Source organism: Centruroides vittatus, unplaced genomic scaffold (genome assembly GCF_030686945.1).
Source record: "Centruroides vittatus isolate TY-2023 unplaced genomic scaffold, ASM3068694v2 contig_745, whole genome shotgun sequence".
Taxonomy (NCBI): Eukaryota; Metazoa; Arthropoda; class Arachnida; order Scorpiones; family Buthidae; genus Centruroides; species Centruroides vittatus.
The window spans coordinates 64,470-88,646 of NW_027122481.1; the positions used below are offsets into that span (position 1 = coordinate 64,470).

The following is a 24,177-nucleotide window of genomic DNA, read 5'->3' on the forward strand; positions in this document are numbered from 1 at the left end:
AGTAAATAAAAATTTCCGAAATTCCTGCCGACATTTCGATGGGATAGCGACTTATATATTCGCCGGGTGGAAATTTTATAGCTGTAAATCCGAGAAAGTCTTTCAATTCATCTCCAAATTCTACAGAAATATTCGACAGAACTTTTAAAATAATTTTATTATTGGGTAGAAACGCCAGTTTTATATACTTAAAAATGCTAAGAAATTTTTCAGGAGACGAGTATAATTTGATAGGAATAAAGATTTTTTCGTCTTTATAAACTTTCTTACTTACTTCTCTCTTTCTATTTTTCTCCACTAAATTAAAATATTCATTAGAGTAGTCCTGAGTTGACAGTCGAAAATTATGAGTTGAATTACCTCTTAATACAGTATCTTCGTTAGGTAAGTTTAGCATATAAAGTAATTTCGATGAATCCTTTACCGGTGATAAATAACTCGTGTTCGTCTTTTATATTTATATCCACAGTTTGATTATTTTTGTCGAAAATAAATTCTGCCAAATTAGAATTTGTTAGACTAACTATGTTTGAATTTATTATATCGAACAATTCAGTTTTATCGCCTTTAATAGAAGTTAATGGAACCAAATATGATTTATCCGGCAAGGACACATCTTCTCCTTTCACGCTTTCTTCGATCGTCACAATATACTGATTATTATGATTAGATATATTAAACCAGTTTCTTGGAATAATAGCTTCGGCAAGACCGACGGCCCAGTTTCCGTGTAGATTAATAGGAGGACTCATTTTCACCGTGAAATGCGACTGCGTATTCCCGGGAAACAGGTCCATACTTGCATTACTTATCAGCGTTACGAAAAAATCTGATTGCATCATTTTGTTAATTTTTGTAATTCTTCGGTATAAAACCTTCCTTCTAGAATCTCGTTATTCACATCTTTTAATACGTACGTCGGAGGATGCGATAGAAATCGATCGCAAATAACAAATATTTCCTTCGTCCAGCCCGACAGATATCCGCGACTAAATGTTTTACGTATTTTCGAAATTCGAACTAAATCACCAATATTAAATTTAAATTTACTTTTCCTTTTTATACCATATAGCCTATCAAAAACTGAACCGTAGTGCAAAAGACTAACTTCAGGTGGAGCCATCCCGATACTTCTATGAAAACTATTATTATATCCTTTTACAATATCGTTTAATTTATCAATATATTCATAAGAATTACGATAAGTAATTAATCTATATATTTTATTTCGTAAAGTTTTATTTAATCTCTCGACCACCGAAGCGGTAGTATCGGAATGGGTCGAATAGTGATTAATTTTATATTTTTTAAACAAATTTTTTACTAATCTATTATAAAATTCGGTTACTTTATCGGTTTGTATATTTTTGGGAATATTTCGTTTAAAAATAATTTGAAACGCTTCTGCAACAGACTTAGGTTTTTTATCCTTTATTGGCACAACGTAACAATATTTACTAAATACATCAATTACTGTTAATAAATATTTTATACTGTTATTATATCTAGAAAATTGCTTTAACACAATTAAATCGGCTTGCCATAGGTCGTTAGGATAAAAAGCTTTAGTTTTTCTTCGCGAATATTTAACCCTTAACAGGTTTATGCAACGAATAAACAGGTTGAGAAGACAGCCATTTTTCAACAGTAGATCTCGGAAATTTAGAAGCTTTAACTAGTATTACTCACTCCTCCAAACGATGCCAAAGATTTGGGGTTATAATATAACCGTCTCAGTAGTTTCTCCATTCCGGACTCTTCTTCCTCTTTTTCGATGACTTTTTCCACTGGTAAAATACTCTCGGAGAAACTGTAGAAAAAATTTCTTCGGGACTTTCGACTTGTATCGGTTGATATCTCGGCTTTTCGCCGATTTCGGGTAGAGTCGACAAACTTTTATTTCCTATCCACTCTCTAGGAAAATTTAATTTTCTTACAGCTTCCCAAAACACGTTAAAACCAATAGGCGCAATAAATGTTTTTCGATTCCTTGCCAAATGGGATAACAGATCAATTATGTGACTCCCAGGAACTGGAGTGCCGCTAACTGTTAATTTGCCTTTTGTATTCCACCCGTAATCGTTTTGTCTCAGTTTGTTGATTAAATGAGGAATGTATTTTTGATATAGCTGCGGTACAGATATAGTTATTTGTTTAATAAATGCATCCTCACCGTTATCGGCGGCAGGTTTTTACTTCGGGTGGTTCCGGCGGTTTTTCATCGGGCACAATGGATACTCTGACGGGCTCATTCGGCTTATGGATGGTTCTCTGATATCTCGAAATCAACTGACTTAATAATTTAACTTTACTATCGTCGGATAAATCGGTACTCTCGAGTAATTCTTCGATATTATTTCCAATTCTTATTTCAGGTTTTAATTTGATATCCTGCTAACAACTCGGGAGGGACCAGAGCCATTTGCTTTGCCATTAGATTCTTTTTCCTATTACTTTACCGATTAATCCTCCTGCCATAAACAATAATGGCGCCAGTAGAAGAGGAAGGAATCCGCCCGATTGATTAATCAAAATTTTTTTCTTGATATTTAAAGGAACGCGTTTTTCGCTTAATTTCCTGATTACTTTTTTATATTTTCGTAATTTATGAACGTCGGCAGGTATATTTCTTCTCAGCAAATTATCGCATATTTCGCACAAAACTTTAACTTGATCGGGAGTAGCCTCTTTCAATATTGCTTTTCGTTGAGAAGGAGTAGTTTTGGCTAAATGCGCCAACATATGATAATTTTTCTTTACGTTCTTCATTTTATCGGTAAGTATATCCAATAAATACCTTGTTCGTCCGGAAAACACGAATCCCACACCGAAAGTTTCTTGTCTGTTTTAGGATGAAAATCCAGTAACAAATAACCAAAATCCTTTTCTGTCGCTTTTTTATACGCGTCCATAAAAAAATTACATTTTCCTACGAAGGCCTGGCGTCCCAAACAGCTTACTTGACTTTCATCGCGATTATTTTTAAACAAAATCAAATAATGTGTATTTAAAGTAATATCTTTCATAATTCTATTTTTCGGAAACAGATTTTGCATTATCAGGATTACGCTTACATTATAATGGTGAGACTCCGTCGTGAACAGAAACGCAGTTTTTGAACTGAGTTCGTGCATCAAATTATCGATTATTACTAAATCCCATCCTTGCACAGATTCAGGTAAGCAGTACATAAATGTAATACTTTTTTCATCTCGAAAAAACGGCAAATATACAGAATAACACCATAAAACTTTCTTTAACTGTTTTTCATAATGTGACGTCGGGGGGTCCGAAAGAGTCGTACCCCCTCTTGATTAACACCAATATGTGATTTGGGGAGGTAGGAGAAAGTCGTGCCTCCCTTTTCTATTACGCTTGTCAGAATAGCTGTTACGTTTTTTAGCGCTCGTTACGCGTTACGCGAGTGGATAGGAGGTGAGATGGGGTCGACGATAAGGCGAAGCGATATTCGAGACAAAGAGGAGACCATTTAACAATAAAACAAGATTTATTAAAGTTAGCTTTTGTATTGGTGTCTTTTGTTGACTAAATTCCCTAAATCGCGTAGGGTTTGAGAGTGAGCTTACAAGTTCGGTTCATACCTCTTATTCGTTTCGTCAAGTTAGTACTTAATATCCTCGAGGTGGAGATTAATATTCGAATTAGGCAGTTTTATAATATCGCGACTGAGCGCGGAGACGTTCGGAGAAGGTCCGAGTCGGTGACGACAAGCGACGGCGTTTTGTCCGGCAGATGATAGGAGACTCCCCCGAGGGGGTGGAAGGAGTGGCTTTTATACGTTTAGCCTGGAAAATTAGGTCACGTGATCGACGGTGGATGACGATTTGGGTCATAGGTGTTCCCAGGATTCAAAATATATGACGATCCTGAACGCTAAGTGTAAACTAAGGTTGCAAGATGATCCGTTTAAAGCTTAAGAACAAAGGATGGTTGACAGTTATACGGCCGGGGACACATATTTTCTCGTCCAGGCCCGTTTTTAGACAGGATGTTTATATTAGGGGAAAATTCCTAAAACGAATTATTACAAGTTAAATTCTGAGGGAAATCCAGATCTCACAATAAATTTTACAACAAATAATTTTTCTTACCAACGTAGTCTTTCCACATTGCGATGGTCCGGAGATTATGCAGTTACTCGGATGCTTAAAATACATATCAATCGATTTTACTGACTTTAGCAAATTTATAATGTTTCAATCTGCAATTTATCTCTCTAAATATTAATATATTCTTTTTATTCTTTTCAACGTAAACTTCTCTCATAACATCCAAACAATCTTCGAAACAAATAATATAATTTATTACTAACTTCGTTAATTCTTCCGTCTTCATCAACAATTACAAAACCGAACTTTCCATCTCCCTTCCATATATCTCCGTTAACTTTAAAATAACGCAAAACAACAGGAAAATTATCGGGAATATCGAGCGAAAAATTATTTACCACAGCTATACAGCCGTTCAGAGACTTGTACAACCGAGGAGAAACAATAATTTCTGTCGCTATCGTAGGTAAAAATAAAACCGTATGCTTCCATGTTCGATCCTGACATTAAAATAAATTCTAACGTATGTTAAAATTTTATATATGCCGACAATCAACCAATCACATTTTATAGTAAGTATGTCAAAAGGTATTTGTAATACTTTATAATATTTTGTTATTAGAACACATTATATCGCGCGGAAATTTTTGTGATTAGAATGTGTCATACATGTTATCGTAAGAGAGAATTTTTGTGATTAGAGTGTGTCATACATGTTATCGTATGGGAATTGAAATTTTTGTTATTAGAATGTGTCATACATGTTATCCTATGAGAATTTTGTGATTCGTATGTGTCATTTGACTACTACTGTTAGGAATACAATAATACAAGCTTTCAATGAATGAGAAATATGTAGTTATTAATTTCTTATTGAAATTTGTGTGTAATTACGGACTTTGATATGCATAATTCATAAATAAAGCATTATAAAATTCAAATGAAACTTTTGTAAAATAGTTTATTTTTTGTATAAATAAAATTTGTTAATCAAGTAGATTATATATATACTGTATAATCAGTTGTGTTTGGTAAGTTAATTAAACACAATGCAAATTAATATAGACAGTATTGTATTTAATAATAAACAACAAAAGTTTCTTGGAAAATGTTATTTTTTCAGATTATGCTTCCAGTTTTTAATAAATTAGTAGATAGAAACATATTTCTAGTTAAAAGGTACAGAACTTGAAAACAAAAAGAAATAAAAATTGTTATATACTGTATATGGACTGTTTATTTTGAAAGTGGTGTAAGTCCATTTTTTCTTCTTTCAAGATATTTAAACGTTTGCCTTTTAGTTGAATCAAAAATATAAATAGTGTACTAAGTTTGACAATGTTTCTATGACTTTAGAAATATGTAAGTTAATTGCAAAATAATTGAACTTTACAGTTCAATAATTTTGAAAGTGGTGCAAGTCTATTAATGGCCCAGAAAAATACATTAGTTTAGTTAAATTCACATAGAAGTCTTTATGCAATTAACTTACATATTTCTAAAGTCATAGAAACATTGTCAAACTTAGTACACTTTTTAACGTAGTAAGTATGGTTGCTGTGTATACTAATTCTGTGTGTACCGTCCTTGTAATCCAAATAATGATTCTGGTAGACGATCATACAGCAATGGTTAGGGAAAATTTTCGTTTATTTACTCAAATGCATTTCGGGTTGGTTTATCTCCCAACCCCTCTTCAGTGCTGTTAAAGAATACAAAATATGGTAAGGTTTCCGACAATATTAAACATCACGTAAATTGGAATACAACAACATAAAACTTACATATCATATGTTGGTACATTTTTAAAAATATTTTTCTATATTTTAACACAAAGGTGTATTACATTCTCTATAACATAAAAATTTTTTTGTGATTTAATACAATTTGATAAAAAATATATATATACAGTTAGTCAATTTAGATTATTTATATAAAAACTTACATTTGCAGTGAAAGTGCTTTGTTCCTAATGAGGGTGAAGATGAGTAAAGACTAAAAAGGCAGGTGTTTATCCGTTCTTGACCGTGTTACAGTTTACTGACATGTGCTGTAATGTTATCCAATACATTCTTGGCATTCCGAACAATGGGGTGTGCTTTAAACAATGTTTAGCGTATGGGGTGTCTTCTATTAATTTGTACCATTGGGGGTTTATTGTCATACCATCGGAAATATTAATAAGATGCTCTTTAAGGTGTTTTCTAATTTCAATGTGTTCTTTAAATTTCCGTTTGTATGGATCTTTCTCAGAATGTAAAATTCTGATATTGTTTTTATTAATTTGACAATTATTTTCTATTGTATGGGTGTACCAAGAGAAGTGTTATGTTTAAGGCGAATAGCAGCTTCATGTTCTTTAATTCTAGTTTCTAATATTCGGCCAGTTTCACCAATATAAATTTTCGGGTTATGACAATGGCATTCTAGTTTGTAAACTGTTCCAACACTTTTAAGGATGTTTGTTCTGTTGCTGTGCTGTTTATTAACGTTATGATGGATAGAGTTGGATATTTTGTTGGTCAAAGATGGTGCCAAACTGATGTTGTCTTTTTTGAAAACTGCAATAAAATCCTTAAAGATGTTTTTTATATATGGGAAGGGCTTATATATTTTGTCTGGTTTGTATTTTGTATTATATCTGTGTTTCCAGTATTGTTTTTGCCATGCGTTTAATTTCGATTTGGGACAGTCGTTAAGTAAAAATTTAGTTTCTAACTCTCTTAATTTAATTTTCCAGCAATTATCATCTGATGTTCTTGTGTAAATGTTTTTTAGTTCCATGACAAAAATATTCACAGAATTAGTACACACTTTAAACATGTATTTTAGTTGATTCAAAAATATAAATAAATATCTCAAAAGAAGAAAGACTCATTAAATTTCTATTATGTAAAACTCAATTTCACTTGAAACACATTGTCTTTTATTCTGATTTTGTTTATATATAATAACAAGAAATAAAATTTTAATGTTCAGAATAAACAACACAAATATTTACTTATTGTTAAATTGTTTTATGATAAGTTTCTCATTATGAGCTACCATTAGACACCACTTTTTATTTAGGTTCATTACATGGATTTTTTTTTCATTCTATCAAATTGTACATTTATGGGTAAAATTCATAGTTTTACTCCTCAGTTATAAGGGGCTGTCCATAATGATGTCCACTGGAAGGGAGGGAGGGGGTTAATAAAATCTTTGATAATATTGTTTCCATCTCGGCGATAATACCGTGATGTTTAGGAATGATGCTTGAATTTAAAGATTGAGCATTTTTCACAGCTTCGAAAATTTTTTCTTTACCGTTCATAATTGTTCCGACCGTCGATTCCAGTAGATAAAACTTCTTTGCCAATTCACAAATTTTCATTTTTGTACTGAAGTCTTTAATAATGTTAACTTCACATTCCAAAAATAAAGTTTTTGTTTTCTTGTTTGATGCAGAAGAATCAGTTCTACTTCGTTTGGATGATGTAGTAGAGACTCTCAACTCTCTGTAGAAATAACAAACACAGAAATGAATAACAAAAATAAATTGTAGCTATGCGTCGATTCCACGTGACACATCTGAACATGTAAGCTGAACAATAGTGTGAAAATTCAAACCTGCCGGAATTAAACCGTTAATAATAAAATATTTAATTGCTTGGTTCCCACGGAGAAAACATGAATCATGAAGAACAACATTCGAATAATGCTGGTTGGTGAAATGGAGAAACGTGACCGAGACGATAAAGGGCGACGAGAACGGGAAAAGGGGTCGGTTAAGTAGTGTCAATTAGACAGTGTGTGTGTTCGAAGTCCCGATGCAACCCGACGGCGAATAAAGGAATACTTGACCTCGAGGAAAGACCGACCCGGATCACGAGGCATGACCCAAATTCATGTAAACTCTCCCTCCACGTATCCGAACTTAGGCGACAGTAGCTCGCCCCTATTGTAACTTTTGCTTTAGTCTTAATAAACTGTTGTTGTTTTTAATTCGTTGTTAATGTCAGTTATTTGAATATCGCCGCCACTCTACCGTCAAACCCATCCACTTCCTCCACTCGCGTATCGTGTAACCCATCCGAACCGCCATCTTGACGTGGGCCGGTCTCCCTGACCCGTTTGCCGAAAGAAAAAGGAACGAGACTCTGTCCGCCTCCCGGCACCCACAATAGTGTGGGGAGAGTGAGTAATCAAGAGTTGCGTGGCGTTCAAACAAAAGACGGATCGATGAGATTTGAAAATTGCGTAAGTAGGGGTAGCGTAAGTCAAGGTATTAAGGCTGTATAAGGAAAACAATTAATAACTTTGCGAAAGAAAAAAGAGAATGGAAGCTTCAATTGCTTATTTAAATAATAGAAATGTGGTAAAAGTTGATAACAAAATTTATAAATATAATGTAGTTTCTAAGACGATAGAAGAACAAATTTCAACTTGACTGGAGGAGGTACAGTACATCGGTACTTTCGTAAAATTGTGAAGGGGTTGTAAATAAACCTAATTCTTTTTGGAATTTTTTGTGTACTTTTGATATAATTTTCTTAATAGAGACGTGGTGGGATGATAGGACTATTTCCGATTTCCTTTATATTAATATAATAAAAAATAATTTAAGATGGTTTTGCAAACAGTCGGTTAGTAAACTTACAGTCTGCTAAATTACCGTATTTACTCGCATATAAGACGAGGTTTTCATTCATTTCTCACTGCTTCAAATAACTAGGTCATACTATTTGCGCGAATGAAGGATTCTTTGCGTTTTTACAATAATTTCTGTGAACTGTGTATTCTTCGTGCTGTCATTATAGGTCTACAATCTATTTTTCGTAAGTTGGCACCTACTGTAAACAAATTAACACACACACCCCTTTGTTTATTGGTTTAGTACTACATCCATCAATTAAAAACCACATTGCATCTCATTCGTTCGCAGAAAATATTTTCTTCTTCTTTATAAAAACATTAGAAAAATACAGGACACTTAACAATGATTATAAATTTAGTTATTTTATATTAGTTAAATTGTTATTTTTAATAAAATTAGCACATTCTGAATCACTAAAAATAAACTTTTTCTGGTAGAGTGCACTATAATGTTTCAATTTTGTTTTCCATTCATCACGTATTAAGGCAAACATAATTGTTCGCTTTAATATGTGCATTTGATAATATTTTGTTATTAAACAAAATAAAATTAGAATTGTATTAATAAATCTAATTTTCTTTATTTTGACCTCTAAAGTCACATATCGTGCTAAACACGAGATCTTTTTATACCCGAGTGGATACGGTATTATTAATTTCTCACAGAGTAGCGTGAAGAGATCGAATTGTGTCCTTGTTGCAAAATATCGGCTATCGAAATGATCCTATGATGTTAAATAAAACTGATGTCTCTGATATTTTAATGAGACTGGCAAATAATTATATAAATGAGTTTAAAAATATAGCTGCTAACTACAAATATAATAAGTGGTATTTGGATGCTTTTAATGAATGGGGGTTGGTGACCTATTTGAATACAGAAAGACCATTTTGCATTATACTGGCAGTGTTATATGTGCGATGTAATGTATTTAGAAAAATGATGGCTCCTTGTATGGATTATTGTGAATTCTGTGACACTCATGTTAATTTGGTGCTTTTCATTGAGAAATTAAATGTAAGGCTGTGCAGTCAGTCAGACAAAAGTGTTTTGGTGAAGATTATTTTTCGGTTCAATCATATAAGCAACTGTTATAAGATTATAATAAATATCATTGTATTTATAGTTTTATTACTCAGATAAATGGTTAAAGCAGCATGATTTGTTTAGACTAAGATACTACTTTTCAGAAATTTCACCATCAAACAGTGTGAATATACCATATTAGTGGATGATTTAGTCCTAGACAGTTGGCAGCATTTATGTCGGCGTTTCTGGGCATATTATAATTAATAATTTCATTTTTTCAGATAATTGTTTAATTTTCCTCTATATTATTTTATAGTATTTTTTGTGCATCAACTATTTGCTGCATTTTGTGTGCATTTTTTTATTTGTTTTGTGGATATAAGTCATTATTATTGTTGATTTTGTTTGTTATTGATATAAACTTTTTATTATTCCTTTTTTCTTTTAACAGGCTAATTGTTACATGACGTACTGTTAATATTAATGTACTTTGTACTGGAATTGATACTAATGTTTTCTTGTTCTCTTGTAATATGCCCATACCAACACGGTTTCCATTGTAGTATTAAATAAATAAATAAAAGAATTCAATTTGTTTTTAATTATTATTTATCACATTTCATTTTCTAAAACAACTAAATTGGAACTTGTTCTGTTCCAGGATCCTGATAAATTAAACTGTTCGTCTTAACTCTATGAAGTACAAATATTGGTAATATTAATTTAATTTCATGTACACCATATATAAAATATTTGCACAAGTTTATGAATATATAATCTTAAAATTTATATAAATATAAATGTATCTATATTTATGTTTTCACTATTCTTTTAATTGCTAGAAACATATATATAAAATGTTAAAAGCATGAAGTCTCTCACCTATTTCACTGTTATAACCGGAATTACTCCAACAATTGGAACAGTTTGTGTTATTTTTTCAATTTGAATTGTTATAAGTATTTATCTGAAATGATTAATAACTTATGTTACATTATCTCAAAACTTAAATTTTACATAAAAATAATTAAAACAAACAAAATATTTAAACTAAAATATAAAATTCCGTTTATTCTAATTTCAAGGAATTTACGATTAATATTTTATATGCATGTCTTTTGATTGGTTTATTATAAAATTCCTTTGCTTGATTCAAATCTGGAGCATTTTCATACCAAATGAATATGTAAAAATAAGAGTTTATAAGTTATTAAACCTCAGAGTACATCATTTCATCCTCTCTACTTATAAAATATTAAATTCTTTCTTTGTTACAACCACATTTCTTCACTCAAAAGGATCCAAAATACCAAAAGTTTAATTTTTTCCTTTTTTGTAGATTAGAAGCAGATCTCGATAGAGATACAAAAACGTTCGTACGTGCAAGTAAATATTATTATATTTTACAGGAAATAAAAAGGTTTTGAAAGGGCTTTTTGTAAACTATTCTCCCACACCATTCATATGATATAAAACATACAAAATATCCATTTCAACTAGTTTTTATTAACTATTTAATTGTATTTTTCTGTTACTTGTAATTAAAATAAGTTCAGCTGTGGCGAATAATAAATGTAATATTTAGGAGCTGTCCATAAATTGCACGCGCACTTTTCTAGACACTTTTATTTCATCTATCTCATTCTTTCGGTTTCGTCAAAGTTTCTGTACTTTTTTCAGCGCTTCAATAAATCTCCCTCTTTAACCCTTTATCACTTCACGAATACTAAATACAATAGGTAGAAACAAAACAAGAAATTTTGAAATAAATCTAATATAATGCATAAACTGTATAAAATTTAATAAAATAAATGGACTTCCACTAAAGGTGAACTTTTCCCCTCCCCTTCAGTTACCAACAGAAAATGTGTGAGGTCAACACTTCACACGAGGCCCCCTAATTCAAGTTTGCCTCGATCCGAATAGGGCAATCAACTCAATTGTATTATTTATAATTATTCATAGTAATTCATGCTTAAAAATCGTTTACATTGCAATTTTTAATCATAGTTTAATTTAAAAAATCCCGTGACTACGGTTAATCCTCTGGTAGAAAAGTTTACAATTTTCACCTAAGTAACTCTGTTATCAGATTTAAAAAGGACAGATGAATAGAAGGTTTATAGCAGAATTTACAGGTCTGAAATTTGAAAATTTTCGTCCACTTCATATCACAAGTGAATTCAGGAAAATGATAAAGAGTAAGTTCTAAAGAAAGAATGAAATAAATCTAAATTTAATGACATAATAAAGGATCCTGGAGTCATCTTTCTCACTATTGTCTGTTTGACAGGTTTTATATGTAGACATGATGGATCCTTTCGAGTTCCGCCAGCTGACTTCTCTTACTTCAAAATTGTAACATTTTCCCTCGCAGTCATGCATTTAAGTAGACAAGGATCCTTTTAAATTTTTGCAAGGGGTAATGTAAACATAGAAAGTTTGCAAATGATGCTTTTAAAGCAACACAAGAGTCGTATACAAAAGTACATTTTACTCACCTGTGTATATTTATGGTCCAGATTTAATTCTTCTACAAAACTTTTTGGTATCCGTATTTAATTCTTTCTTGCAATTCTTTAAAACTTCAAACTTTACACTCACCTGGGTTCAATGTAAATTCTGAATATTCATTTTCTGGCTCTACTTTTATCTTCATTTTCTCAGTTTAAAATGTTTTTCATTTGTCAACAATCTGTTTTCAATGGGAAACTGCCGAGTTTGAGTTTACATTTGCCTAAATAAATAAATAAAATTCATATAATAGGAAACACTTACTGTTACCTCTCCTAGTCAAATAGTGTGTCATCAATCAATTCAATAATAAATATCCATATTAATTTTACTCGAATTTTTGAATGAGTAAGGGCTATTTCACACTACGACTGACTGCTCCGATCCGATTACAAATATTTAGCTTTCTAGGTCGACCCGAGTACAAGTTATTTAACTTATTAAAGTTGTCCAAGTGGAACGACCCGTTTGTACACCGACTGCTGTTGCTCTGGCAACACGTGTTAGAGTCGGACCAGTCGAACCAGTCGGCCGTAGTACGAAAGAACCCTAACAAAGTCAGGCAAGTGAACTCAGTGTTTTTGTTCGCGTTGCAGCAGTAAACAAGGGGTGTACACTAAAAGTTAATAGAAGAGAGTCAAGAGGTAGCACGTCACCAACTCACGTCATAGTTTGTAGATACGAAACCCACGTGATATATGATAAATATTGTTCCTAGAACTCACCTCGTGTTTATCACTCGTCTGGCAAACACCGTTGTTACATCGTCAGTCGTTTTTCTTAGGTCTTCAAATATTTTGTTCATCCACCTCTTACTGGGTCTAATCTAGGTCTTCTCCCCTTCATTAGCGGCATTGATGCTATAAAATATCGAAGATTTAAGGTAGAGTTAACGGGAACCATATTTAATACCATTGGGTGGATTCACTCTCAACGAAAAGCGGTGACACAAACGCATTTTCGCTATGAGACTGCGCAACCACACAAGCGACAACCTAATTACATTTCGGCGCATGCGTACAGTATTCAAGATGGCGATCGATACCGATACAGCCGCTATCCACGTGTTAAACAAATTCTGTTTTGTACGGCTTTATTTAACTAGAAAATCTCGTCGAAGATTTGCGATGAGAGATATTTTCTTGGATCGAGAAAGAACTGGTGTACAAAATACGTTTATTGTTCGATCAACATCTGTCGATAAAGAACACTATTTCGACTAAGATTCGTTTGTTTTTTCGTTTGAATTAAATTATATGTGATTATTAGTGTAGAATATGTCTTAAATTTATTATCCTTTCCTCTTTATTCTTTTTTTTTTTTTTTTATTTGTGGTTTAAGGCCCTTTACCACTCAAAAAGAGTATAAAAAGGCCCCCTCTTTATTCTAATGTCACTCATCTCAGTTAACCGCATCGTTCTTTTTCCCATTAAAACACCACGTGATATTATTTTCTCACGTGACTAACAGACGAACCGTTATTGGCCGATAGAAACGCGTCATGGCGAACTTAATGACGATTATACTCGTTACTAAAATTTGTAATTTTTATAAATTTCATCCCTACCCTGAAAATTAAGGATTTTGCCATTTTATAATATTTAAAAATATAAAACATTTTAAAAATTAAATATGATAAGAGATGGCGCCAGCAAAACTTCAAATTTTACCGAGAAAGTTGCGTGTTAGTTGCTGGTTTATCCTTCTATCGAATTTTCCTTTCGAGTGGAGAGTGAGAGAGAGTTCACATAATAACTTAAATATAATATACTTTAAAGGTTTCACAATTATTTTATAAATCGGAGATATTTCTGTTCGTCTTCGAATTTTTCCTTTTTTTTCCAAGTGCGTCGGAGGTTTAGGAATTTTAGCGGCTACTCTGTCTTTGTTTCACACAGGCAACAAGTTTCACGTGGTAGACTCCAGGAAACTATCCTGGGTGAGGGTGACCTCGTTTTTAAGCACAGAACTCCTCCAATTAGAACTGTCGAAACAAGATTTCTACTCGACTGTTTAGGCAAAGTGGCAACGTCCTCCTGTTGGTAACTAGTAAATCTAGGGGGACGAAAAGAAACAGATGTACGACAGGGACCACTGAAGGCAGAGTCCGCAGACAAAAGTTGGGGTCAATGACAATCTTTTAAAACGGGTGTTAAGAAACATTGAGTTTAATGATTTCCAGATTTGGAGAACGATGTTCGGTAAGCACACAAAGTGTGAATTTCATAAAAAAGTTTTTCCTTAAAAGATTTCCAAGTTTTTCTCACACAGGGAAAAATGGGTTAAAGAGCGTTGGTGTATATTAACAGAAAAGTAAATTTTTCTTTTAATTTTGTTTTACAAAAACAAGGGAAAATATACAACAAATATAACAGACTTTCGTTAAAAGTAAGTTATGAACTCTGGATCCTCACGTAATATTAAGTTTTCATTGAATTTTTTGCATTAATTATACTATTTTAAATTAATTGCAACTGTCGTTTCTTTCCACATAACTATTAAAAATGATTTTAGTGTTGTTTCGCACAAAAGATAATGAAATTTATATTCGTTTTCATTTTTAGTAGTTTTATTTATTTATTTTATAAATTTGTCAGCTTTTTAAATTGTCTTTTAATTTTATCTACTAATTATAAGAGAGTTAACATTAAAGTATCAGGCTACCTAGTGAGGAGCAAATCTATTTAGAGACTAATAAGACTCAAAGTCCTGGGTCCTCAAGTGTCAAGGGCGCACAAAAATTGATTTATTATCATAAATTTTAATACGTTTTTTTTAATATTTCATAAATAAATATATTTCGACTCTGGTTTTTATGTTATTAAATTGGGGTTTAAAATTTATCTTAAACTGCATTTTAGCTGCAAATATCACCTGTGCTGGTGACGTGTTACCACCGCGATCTTTTCAGTCAACCTTGAAGTGCACCCCTTGTTTACTGCTAGAATGGGAACAATAATCATTAGTCGTCTTTGCTCTAAATTTCGAATGAACATTTATTAATTAACTATAATTAATTCTTTGATTGAATGCAGATTGTTGACATACGAGAATATCGTAAATCGAGAAAATGAAGATAAAACAAGAGGTAGAAACGAAATATTCGGACTTTACGACTGAACGAAACGAAGAAAAATTTGAAGTTGATTTTAAAAATTTCAAGAGAGAATTCAATATGGATGTGAAGTGTTATAAAAGAATTAAATCGGAACCCTTAGAGGTGAGTGAAAAATATTTTTTTTTTTTTTTTTTTTGTAAGATCTCAGTGTTGCTTTAAGGACAAGAAACATAACTGAAATGATAAAATTTATTGTGGAAAATAGAAAAAAAATAATTTTAGAATAGTTTATTTGTATAACTAATGGCCCATCAACTTTAAACTGAGCTTCGTTGTTTTCGATTTCAAGTAAAAGTCATCTTGGCTGTTTACTATGAAATATGACGTTTTAGTCACGGTGATTACTGATTAACTTAGCTACGTTGGCTAAGCTAATCAGTAATCACAGTATTTTTTCTTATCATTTGGTATTCATTGTCATTTAATAAAAGTAAAAAAAGGATTTTACTTGTTACAGCATGGAGAGCTATAATGGCATTTAGAATTAAAAAGTAATCCTGATGACTCGCAAGCGTACTTCTTTGTGACACATTTTTTAGGCAGTTGCATTTCTTGAAACCTTGTCCTCTTGTCAAAGACAATTTTGCGATAACTTCTCGAAGACTCACTTCTTTATCTTTAACAACTTCCTCTATTTTTGTTTCGTTTGGTGTCACGACTTGGTGAATTTATAGACACTTGGCAAATTCATCTATTTAATCCATAATATTTACAGAGACGCGTTTCGGGCTTTCGCCCCTTTTTAGTCTCTTATATATACATATGTTGTATCTGGTGGGCATCTGTTTGGCACCTTCCGCGCTATGTCTTGCCACTTACTTTCCCCTCCCTGATAATTTGACCGCTTCCCCCGCATGTCTCACAGCGTGTAACTTCTCCCCCCAGAATGCTGCACACAGCCACGCCTACAACTGTATAAATATACTTTTTAAGATATTCTATTTATTAGTTGTAACCAGCTTTTATGAATTTCTAAGCTTAGGCTCTTGTTAATATTATTTTTGTCTGTAGTAATTTCGTAGTTTTCTTTAAATTTTTTTTTCGTACAAGTGGCGTGCCGTGACATTTGATGACAGGGAAGCTGTGTTTCTGTAAGAAGCCGACTTCTAGGGGCAATCAGTTAATCGCGCGTCAGTGATTGTCTAGGGCAGGTATGGCGAACCTTTTTGAGTCCGCGTGCCATATTGTAAGTATACTTAGCTTTAAAGATGTTAATGCGTGCCAATGTCTTAAACTTCGAATAATGATATTGAAAGAAATTAAACGAATACGCTTTAATTTGAATAAATGTAAAAAATCTGATTGAAAATAAAAGATGATCAGTCACTAGTATATCTCAAAGGACGCGACAGGGCTGTTGTAAATTTTAAACGTTTCTCACCATAGATGTAAAAATCTACATATGTTAAACTTAATAGCCATTTGTTTTCTAACTAATTCGTTTTAGTACCAGGTGTACACAGAAATCAGTTCTCCACTGTACTGAGCTAGTAATTGCTTCGGTTAAGCTTTTGTTTAAGTCAGCAGGGTTTTATTTATGTCACATTCCCTAATCTCTTAATTATTTAACTACTTCTTAGTAACTGGTTTCGACTTATTTCTACTTTGTACTTGAATATCTGCAGTCTTGGGAAAAAATGTAAAGACAAATGTTTATGACAACAAATATATAAATCGTAAATTTAAGGAAAATAAATTCTAGAGCTTTTTTTGTACCTTGTACGTCTCATTCATTAAATTTGATTGTAAATGATGCTGTCAAAGTAACAGTTAATTTTTTAACATTATACAAGAATTGTGCACGTTTTTTCTGCATCCCCTTACCGATGGGACATACTAAATCGTAATATCACCGATTTAACATTGAAATCCGTAAGTAATATAAGATGGGAGAGCGGAATAAACACGGAATAAATATATCAAATATTTTAATGGATTTTTTAAAACTCCTGTGAACTATACAGAACTATGATAAAAACATGCCAGTAAACTCCTATCGGTTGGGTTAAGTTATAAATCTAGTCCAAGCGTGAGCAACCTTTTTTATAACATGGGCCAGAATAAATTTTACGTTTTTTTCCGCGGGCCCTAGTAGTTAATTGACGCCTTCTTGTGACCTGTAATTTTTTAGTCTGCAAATATGAAATAAATAAAAAAAAGAAGTTAATTACTACACTTATCGTTTTTTTCACATATAGTATAGAAATTTGTAAAAGATACATAATGCAGTTATAATAAAATATGAATTTTAATTAATTCAAAGTACGTTAAAATATGAAAATTTATATTTTAGAAAATACAAGGGAAGGTCGTTGGAAGGGGGAAGCGGCGCTTCCATCGCTTCCAATGACGGCACGCCACTGTTTCGTACCAATTTTTTCCTTTGTGTACTATATTAACATCAATTTTATCCATGCTGCAGTTATGAGCTGTGCAATGTTCGTAAAAAAACAGAGTTTATTCTATTGTGAGATCAGCCGGGGGCAGGAAGTCTGGAAAGTAGTTGCTACCACATAATCGGCAAATCAATCGCGTGACGACTCTCGTTTGTCATATGAGATGGCTTATTATAGACATGGGCAAATGCGGCTCTTGCTGAAAGTGTTAATTTCTGCTTCTTATTATTATTTTTACAATTTTATTTGCACAATTTTGTGAAAATATGTAATTATATATATGTAATATTTAGTAATTTATTTCCAGGTTGGTGCAATAAATTAAATTGACATTTCAAATCTATTTTTTTAAAACAAGTTCTCGACCCGGATGGGGGACACCCTATCCTTCCCTGCATTACTATACTATCCTCCACGACAGTACAGAACTGCGGCTCCCATGTATTTTGCATAACCTACATTTCGGCTCTCGCTGAACTCATGCTTGCCCACCTCTGGCTTATTACTAACAATTTCGAGTGGCGGTGGGACTTATATTAATTCGTGAAAGATAGGTGATTTCGCGATCATCAGTCTCCGCTATCTCCTAACGTCAGGATCTCCGGACACCGGGTGATCAGATTTACGACGCGGATCACCACGCGTTTTAATTCGATGTTGATAAGCAGGGTTAACGGTATAACAAATGAGAGTGCTCCGATAACATAACCAAAATGAAACCAATCTGATTATAAACAATAACAATATTTAATTAAACTAAACTAAATCTGAATACAATAAAATACAAATGAAAATATAATAAACGAAGTTACAATAATACATTCGAGTCTTAACTCGTAAGCGAATTTAACTATCGACTTAAATCTATTATTAACCTATTCGCGCTAAATCTAACACTATGCGCAAAGAGAGAGTTTACAAATGTATGTCAATTTCTTCTACCATAAGAATACTTTTCATTTCATTTTTCGGAGGATCTTGCCTGTAGTATGGCACTTAAACTAAAATAAATTTCAACTTGTATGAATTGTAACTAAAGCGAGAAATTCTTTGTATGGAAGGGTTATCTTGCTTGTAGAATTCTTCCTTGCATGAGACTACTTTACAGTGGCGTGCCGTCATTGGAAGCGATGGAAGCGCCGCTTCCCTTGTATTTTCTAAAATATAAATTATCATATTTTAACGTACTTTGAATTAATTAAAATTCATATTTTATTATAACTGCATTATCTATTTTATTACAAATTTCTATACTACATGTGAAAAAAAACGATAAGATTGCTATTGTATATTCGAATGTCAGCGGCGGAATGGAAACGCTTACGAGACAGCTTTCACCACGAGAATAACTGAATGATGTAAAACAACCAGAGGGCATTGGCGCATGCGCTTTACAGAGCACCAACCTCAGCGGTTTAGCTGGTGGGAGCTACACACGTGTAACGCTTCCAACGATTCTATCTCTTAGCCATCTGACTAATGTAAGTGAATTGTTTAAGATTTAAAAAGTAAATAGTATTCAATGTTATTTTTATGTACGTTTCTTTGCAAAGTTATATTTAATTATAATTTTCTTTTAATTATACTGTAATTATATCGACAGATTTTCAGGCATAAAATTTTTAGAATTTTTATCACTTTTAGATGTTAATAATTTTAATATTATGTAAAACAATTTTTTTCAAACGTGTTTTAATTCTTTACATTAAGTAAATTTTATGAAAATTTTTTTGATTTATCTAAATTACGTAGTGAATCGCAATATTTATATTCGTGTCCAGACTATAGGCCTATTGACAAGTAACTCTTAAACATAAAACATGTTATAATTAATGTCGATCCGAACAAAGACGTACTAAAAGAATTATGAGATTTAATATCATTAATTTTTATGGTACCGTCTACCAGTGCCTCTGTTGAGCGCAGTTTTTCGACCACGAAGTAAATTCATACATTAGCCAGGAACACTCGGCCAGAGGAAGTTGTGGTCGCCAGCGTTGCTTTCGATAGAAAAAAAGCTTTCAAATGCGATGATGGAGTCGACGACCAGCGACTTTTATGATAAAGTAATTAACGACTTCGCGGAAAAAATCGCCGAATAGAGTTAGTTTATGAAAAAATTAATAAAACAAGTTTTTCTATCATTGTTTGTATCGTATCAATTTGTATTATGTATGTATTATTTGTATTTTAGAACTAAAATACATGAATTGTTTATTTTTGTCATTTCCAGTATTTGTTTAAAACTTTTATGGAAATGTGATGTACCGTACGGGTCTGACCCGTCACGAAAGACGCGAAAAAACGGTTAATTTACAGAAAAATTTATTAGTTTAAAAAAACATAAGTAAAAGTCGTTTGTAGTCGGACACCCATTGTTTATATCAAACTGCCAGGCAGAAACCATAAATCGCGGAAGGAAGTCGTCCTATGATCGGTGGAAGATCGAATTCAACTTCGATTTTGACTTTTCTCGCGCTCCAGTCTCGTTATGCTTAGTAACGAGGGTCCAACCACTCGGGAAGCGTGATTGAGGGAAAATGACCAATTAAATGGACGAAAGAAAGAACGGAGATTGATATAATCCCCCGACAATCGAGGACACCTGGCACTCGGTTAACGTTCCGAATAACCAAAACGCCGTGTGTAAATGCGCAAAAAAAAACAATTTCTCATCTATTGTGCCAACCTGTGCCACTTCGGACTTACTCGTAGACCGTGTTCCCGACTCTAACGGACGAAGTCACCCCGTGCCTTACAGACTTGTCGACCCCACTGTCCCGGGGCCACCATCGATTGACCATCGAAGAACCACATCGATGGCCAGGACGTCCGAACAGTTGATTGTCCTAAAGCAAACAATTTCGTACATAGTGTATGTTTACTTATGTTAAAATAAACGGTTTTTGTCACAACTTGTTGTCTTTGTCTCTTCCGCCACCACGCACATACGAATGGACCCTAGACCATTACTGACGCGCAGTTAACCGATTGCCCCTGGAAGTCGGCTTTTTACAGAAACACAGCTTCCCTATCATCACATGTCACGGCACGCCACTGCTACTTTAGCTTTAGTATGGCGGTTCGATGCACTGCGCAATGACCATGTGGCGATTCCGGACTTCGTAGAACTGCGCAATTAAACGGGAAAATCATCTCTTTTTATAGAGAGGCGGTCGGCTGCTGTCTCCTAATGATTCATCTCGACTTTGTCGTTAAAAGGAAATCAACTTCCGTTGATTAAATTAAAACTTTCGTTTTTACAATTTAGAAGAATGGAGATTTTCTTCAATATCTCTATTCAAATAAACATAATTGATGCTATATAACATTCTACGATGATCGTTGATTAAAGGTGCATCCTCCTTATTTTCTTACATGAGGCATTTTTACTCGAACCGATGAAAACGGAAGTTCTGACGTCGACCAGGAAGTTTTCCAACGGAAACTTTTTTTGAATCATCGGCAAATATTATAAAATATTATTCGAAAATTTAACATATTAAAATATTATATTCGAACCCATAATTTATAAAAAAGTGAAAGCGGCCGATTTTCACACTATTATATTTTAAATCCGCGATGTGTTCTTTTAATCTTGTTTCCAATCTTCTTTTTGCTTCTCCAATGTGTGCTTTTGGTGGTTCTTTAAAGAAGAAGAAGATGTTTTTTTCTTCTTCTTTAGTGAGCTTGTTCTGTTCACGATTATTTTATAATCCAATATGTTTTCTTTTATGTACTGTGAAATGTTTGAATTGTAGCTTATCACCTACCTGGTCTCATGGTTTAGTATATGGCTCGAATTCAATTCTCTTTGCTTCTGAACACATCGCGGATTTAAAGTATAGTAGAATAAACTCTGTTATTTACGAACATTGAACAACTCGTAACTGCAGCATAGATAAAACTGATGTTAAAATAGTACACAAAGAAAAAAAAATTGGTACAAAAGAAAATTTAAAGAAAGCTACGAAATTACAACAGACAAAAATATTATTATTTGTCAAATTGCATCTTAATAAACTATTTTGTAAATATTCATAGAGAATCAGATTCACTTAATTCGGCAAGAGACTCCGATAAACTGTATACATATATATGCTGCAAACCAGAAGTCACGTTTTTTCCATTTAAAATTTTACTTTGAAAGGTGTTAAATAGATTACAGGCACCACAATTAAAAGAAAAGTAGATAGTTGACCACATTTAAAACAAAAAAAGTATTATTTATTAAACGTATTTTTATGCCCCAGTTTAAATAATTTTTTCACTTGTCTTTCTATAAAGATCAATCTGTCAAATAATATAACGTAATCTTTTTTTATTTCAGATAAATATTAAAAGAGAACCAATTTCCACGAACAACACAAACGGATCCACTATTTGGAGTCATTCTGGTTATAAAATAGAAAGAGGTAAGACGCTTAATACTTTTAATGCTATGAAAGTATCTTTCCAGTGATAAGAATAATACGTAATACATAAATTTATATTCATATCAATCGAATTGATAACATTTGAAAAACTTTGCGAATATGTCGTATATAATGAATAAGGATTTAAATAGAATTTAATATTATCAATTACATTTAATTTAGTTGACAGATTTAAAACTGTCAATTTTATGGATCAGAATCTTACAACAGAGAAAATTCCAATTTATATGTTTTAGATTTCAATGAAACGAGCAATTATATATTATGGCATCGTCACAATGCTGGATTGCAATATATAATCATATTTTTAGTGTATTTAATTTAAAATATGTGTTCGTTACCTGAAATTAATAGTGGCTTGCCTCTGTACATTATACTTTTACTTTCACAATGGAGTTGTGCCGGTCATTTATTAACTGTTTTCGGGAGAAAAGATTTTAATTGAAATAACGTGACTTTCGATTTTCATCAAAACTTCGTACAGTTACTCGGTGTCTCTTGCCTCTGATCTTTCCATATTATCTAATTTCGGCTTTAATGTTCGTTCCTTCTCGATATTAAAGAAAGAGTGCCACAAGACAGAGGACAATGAGAATTTATAGGTCTACAATTTTTTCAAATTACAGCCCAATTATATGATTTAATTCAATTTGTTTAAATAAATAGCAAAAAAGTCTGCTGGTATTTATTTTATTGTTTGTATCGATATATGTCTGTGAAAACAGTGGGTTCTCCATTAATGAGTGCTCAGACTGGGATGTCTTGCTACTTCTCACAGACCCTAAGTTTTTAAAGTACTAATTTTATGTATCTATAAATAAAACTCATCTCTACTTTCAAAATTCAGTTTTTTGCCATTTTATAATAATTAATAATATAAACCAATTGTAACATTTTTGCTGATAAAGTTACGTAACTTGTTGCCGGATTTTGTTTCTTTTTAAATCAAACTCAAAATAATTATGTGCAATGTCATAGCATTACACATATTTTCTTGTTTATGAGAGCCGGTACCACAGTGAAAGTAAATTATTCATCATTAGCAAACTCGATACATATCACTCATAAGCTCATAAACTTATACATTACATGAGTTGAAACAAGTATTCATTGCATATACATTTATGTATTATATATGAAGCGAAGTGTGAGGGAGTGACACGCAGATACGTAACGCACTGTACAGTATATCGTACAAACGGTAAGACCCCGCTTAACGCGGGGATGCGTTCCTAGACAACAAAGCGCTAAGCGAAACAGCGTTGAACAAGGTCATTTTAACATAGAGTAAACATAGCGGAACATGCGACCAAAAATAAACAAATTTTACTTTAATTTTAAGTTTTTTTACGTTAATTTGTATAATAATATATGTTAAATAACACATGGACCTGATCAACGAACCGGGACCTGATCAAAACCATTATCAGCAGGAAATGCTACTATCTAGGCCACATCGCTAGGAACCACCAAAAATACCATCTACTGCACTCATCCTGGAGGGCAAGATTGAAGGCAAGAAACGTCCAGGCAGACCGAAAACGACCTGGCTAGATAACATCAGCACCTGGCTTCACGTGACTACAGCACAAATTCTTCACACAGTGCTAGACAGAGAACACTATCAAAACGAAATCGCAAACGCAATTCGGCAGCATTAAAGAAGAAGAAATAATACATAATCATATGCACACAGAAATGGAAATTTCATTTTTTTTTTTTTTTTTTTGATGAAGGTCCTAACTTTTCTGAAATTCTTGTTCTTTTCCAATAAAGTCGTAAAGTTTCATTTGTCGCTTTTTTCTTTCCTTAAGCAAATGTCGGAAGCAGAAGATCGCATCCAAAATGCCTTGTTTTCCTTTCGCATTCCTTTCAAAATTTCGATCATTTGCCTCAATTTGATCAACGATTTCGGTTATGGTTACCAAACATTTACTAATGAAATCTGTAGAGAATTTTTTTGGGTTCTTCGTTT

General features: G+C 32.7%; 1 protein-coding gene and 1 long non-coding RNA gene across 2 annotated transcripts in view; one reads left to right on the top strand and one right to left on the bottom strand.

Moving 5' to 3' along the window:
- The window catches only part of LOC136981135 (zinc finger protein 271-like), a 213,592-nt gene that overhangs the window by 40,936 nt on the left and 148,479 nt on the right, over positions 1 to 24,177 (top strand). Inside the window, 1 exon segment of the mRNA XM_067277413.1 lies at positions 22,097 to 22,181. Within this exon segment, the coding sequence (XP_067133514.1) occupies positions 22,097 to 22,181 (85 nt within the window).
- Positions 7,529 to 13,175, bottom strand: LOC136981137 (uncharacterized). Its single transcript, XR_010881650.1, has 3 exons — positions 12,978 to 13,175; positions 10,621 to 10,705; positions 7,529 to 7,570 (listed from the first exon to the last, which is right to left on the bottom strand). It is a non-coding gene; the product is annotated as an uncharacterized lncRNA (long non-coding RNA).